The 3,426-nt window shown below is 60.2% G+C and overlaps 1 protein-coding gene across 1 annotated transcript in view; it reads left to right on the forward strand.

The window, feature by feature from the left end:
• Window positions 1-422: 422 nt before the first annotated feature.
• Window positions 423-3,426, forward strand: part of RTL1 (retrotransposon Gag like 1) — a 4,193-nt gene continuing 1,189 nt past the window's right edge. Inside the window, exon 1 of the mRNA XM_007455659.1 lies at window positions 423-3,424. Coding sequence (XP_007455721.1) covers window positions 475-3,424 — 2,950 coding nt within the window. The 5' untranslated portion in view covers window positions 423-474. The remainder of the gene's footprint in view (window positions 3,425-3,426) is intronic.

Raw genomic sequence — 3,426 nt, forward strand, 5'->3', positions numbered from 1 at the left:
TGACTTTCTGGTGACCAAGGAAGGGAAGGGAGGCTGACCAGGCCTGTGTGCCAGGGTTGAAATGAAGCACCCAATGCACCCTGCCAGGTGCCTGCCTGCCACGGCAGCCACTCCGGGCCCATCAACTCCACAGAGTTTATGGGCTGTGAATTTCTTAGAGCCACGGGGGAGTAGTCAGGCCAGACAGGCAGAGTAAGCCTGGGAGAGTAGGCAGGAAGGTCAGGGCTTTGCAGATTCTTCTCTCCTTGGGATGCCCCAAGTTGGACCCAGGGAGGCTTTCCCCAGCTTCTCTCTGCCCTGCCAAGTTGGGCATCTGATTTGTCCTGGAGACCCTGACCTCGTGAGACCCTAAACCACTGCCTTTCCTCGCACCCCCTCCCCACCCCCAGGTTCTGACCTCTGCCATCCCAGTCCCTGACCAGACGCGTCAAAACCTTACCAGTCTTCAGAGAACACTCCTTCCCATCCGACGAAATGATAGAACCCTCTGAAGACTCATTTGAGACGATGATGGAGCGTAAGAATCCATCATCAAAACAAATGGAGTCCTCCGAGGGCTCATCCAACACCACCATGGAGACACCAGGCAGCACAGTGGAGGCAGTGGAGGCGGTGGCAGCGGCGGCAGCGGCGGCAGGGCTGGCCAGTGGCCTGGCCCGGGAAATGGAAGAGCTGCCCATTGATCTCCACCAAGACATGGAGGAGCCATCCAGTGGCCCACATAGGGAAATAAAGGATCCACCCAATGACCTACTCCAAGACCTGGAGGAGTCACGCGATGGCTCACATCTGGAAGTGGGGGGTCCCTTCGGTGGGGCACCTGGCAGAACGGAAGAGGCATCAGTCAACCCACGGAGAGCCCAGGAAGAGCAAGACGACTCCACTGACCTGGCTGCGTGGAAAGAGGCGCATCCCGAGGAGCCGGCGGACAGCGTGACCGCAGAAATCACGGGCATGGTGAGGTCCATCATCTCTCTGTACTTCCGGGTGCAGGACCTCAGAGAGCAGCAGAGGGTGGCGGAAGAGATCTTGACGAAAGGGATCAGCGCCGGCCAGCTGCCGATCCCAGGCAAATTCTCGGGCGATCGCAGAGAATACCACGAGTTCATCGTGCTCTGCCAACTGATCTTACAGAGCTACCCAAGAATGTTCTACAACGACCGCCTGCGAGTGGGGTACGTCATCTGCCACCTCTCGGGCTTGGCCTTGGAATGGGCCAAAGATCTGGTGGAGAGAGAAAGCCCCCTGATTGACGACTTCCCAGCCTTCCTGGAGGCCATGTCCGATACGTTCCAGTACCGCCAGGCCCTGCGGGTGGCGGAAGAGGCCATGTTCAATCTCAGGCAGGGGGATCGCGCCGCCATCGAATACATCAACGAGTTCCAGGGCCTGGTGCCCACCCTGGGCTGGCCAGACGAAGTCCTGCAGGCCCACCTGTGCCAGGGGCTCAAGGAGGACATCAGGCACTATCTGTTCCGCGTCCCTCAGCCGGATTCGCTGGACAGTCTGATTCTGCTGGTCCTGCAGATAGAAGAGAAGCTGGCAGAGAGAAGGGCGATGCTCAGGCTGCCCCCGGAGGCCCGCCCGCGGAACCTGACCTGGATCGACTCGCCTGCTCCGGAGAGGTGGGTGGTGAGCAGCTGGCTGCCCTGCGAGGCCCACCCCGCCATCAACCGTGACCACCTGTTCCTGCTGCTCATGGTGAGGGTGAACCCCTACCACAGCGTGGCGGTTCAGGCCCTGGTCGACTCGGCGGCGGGCGGCAACTTCATGGATGAGAGGTTCGCCCAAGAACACTACGTCGAGCTCTACGAGAAGCCCTGCCCGCGGTCGGTCCAGTCCGTGGACGGCTCTCTGGTCGGCCACGAGCCCGTCGGGCTCTACACCGAACCCCTGGTGTGCATCCACCAGAACCACCACGAGTCCCTGCAATTCGACATCATTCCGTCTCCCAACTTCTCCGTGATACTAGGCATCAACTGGCTCCGAGTCCACGCCCCAGAGGTCGACTGGGTCAAAGGCCGCTGCACCTTCCACTCTCCCTACTGCCTGAAGAACTGCTTCCATCCGCCCCCACCGTGCGTCGCTCTGCAAAGACACGCCATGAGCTTGCTGCCCGGATTGCCGCCCCTCTACTCCGACCTGGCCGACGTGTTTAACCCGAAGGAAGCAGATGAGGAGACTTCCGACCAGCCAAGCTCAGACGGATCCGATGATCTTTCTGAATCAGAGCCCTCTGAGCTTCAGCAGGCTGGAGACAGTGATCACAGCGAGACCTATCACGAGTGTCCCTCCACCGCGCCGTGGGAACCCGTGGGAGCCGGGATGCGGGAAAGGGCCAGGCGGCAGGAATACTGGGACCCGCAGGACATGCTGACCAGCAGACACGACTACATACAGATGATTCCAGAACTGTTCGACCAGTTACACGGAGCCACGTGGTTCACAAAGCTGGAGCTGCGTGGCACCATTGTGGAGGAAAGCGTGAACGTACACCGAACGGAAGATGTGTGGAAAGCAGCGTTCGGTTTGGAGCTCCAAGAGATGACGAGCTACCAGCCCTTCCTGATCTGCGCAGACCCTATCATCCCTCAGGGCGTGATTCACTTTATCCTAAAGGACATGCTCGGTTTCTTTGTCCTCTCATACGGGCAGGACGTCCTGGTCTACTCAATGAGCCAGGAGGAGCACCTCCACCACGTCCGCCAGGTGCTGGCCCGCTTCCGCTACCACCACGTCTACTGCTCCCTGGACAGGAGCCAGTTCCACCGGCACACCGCCGAATTCCTGGGATTCGTCATGACCCCCAAAGGGGTGAAACTCAACAAGAGCATCGTGACCACCATAACAGGGTACCCCGTCCCTGGCTCTAAGAAGTCCCTGCGAAACCTCATCGAGTTCGCCTTCCCGTATCGGCACTTCGTGGAGCGCTTTGCCGTCATCACGGAGCCCCTGGTGCGGCAGCTACTGGGCGAGCGGCCCTTCTACTGGGGGCACGAGGAACAGGAGGCCTTCGAGGGCCTGAAGCGGGCTTTCCGCAAGGCGCCCCTCCTCCACCACCCCAAGCCCCAGAACCCTTTCTACTTGGAAACGGGCGTCACCAAGACGGCCCTGCACGCCTCCCTGATCCAAGTCGACAAGCAAACCGGCAAGCGAGTCTGCTGCGCTTTCTATTCTCGAAACATCTCCCCGATCGAGGTGGAGGCCTCGCCGGCGGAGATGAAGACCCTTCCGGTGCGGGCTGCCTTCGTGGTGTGGTGCCGCTACCTGGAGAACACCGAGGAGCCTATCATGATCCTTCTCGACACAGAGGACCTGGCGTCTCTGAATAATGACAGGCTCACCGTTCTTCTCCCCGGGCACTGGGTCTTCTTTTTCTCGCATTTCCACTTTGACGTCATGGAGCGGCCGGAACCAGCGGGGGGC

The sequence above is a fragment of the Lipotes vexillifer genome, unplaced genomic scaffold (assembly GCF_000442215.2).
Source record: "Lipotes vexillifer unplaced genomic scaffold, Lipotes_vexillifer_v1.1 scaffold584, whole genome shotgun sequence".
In the NCBI taxonomy this organism is placed as follows: domain Eukaryota; kingdom Metazoa; phylum Chordata; class Mammalia; order Artiodactyla; family Lipotidae; genus Lipotes; species Lipotes vexillifer.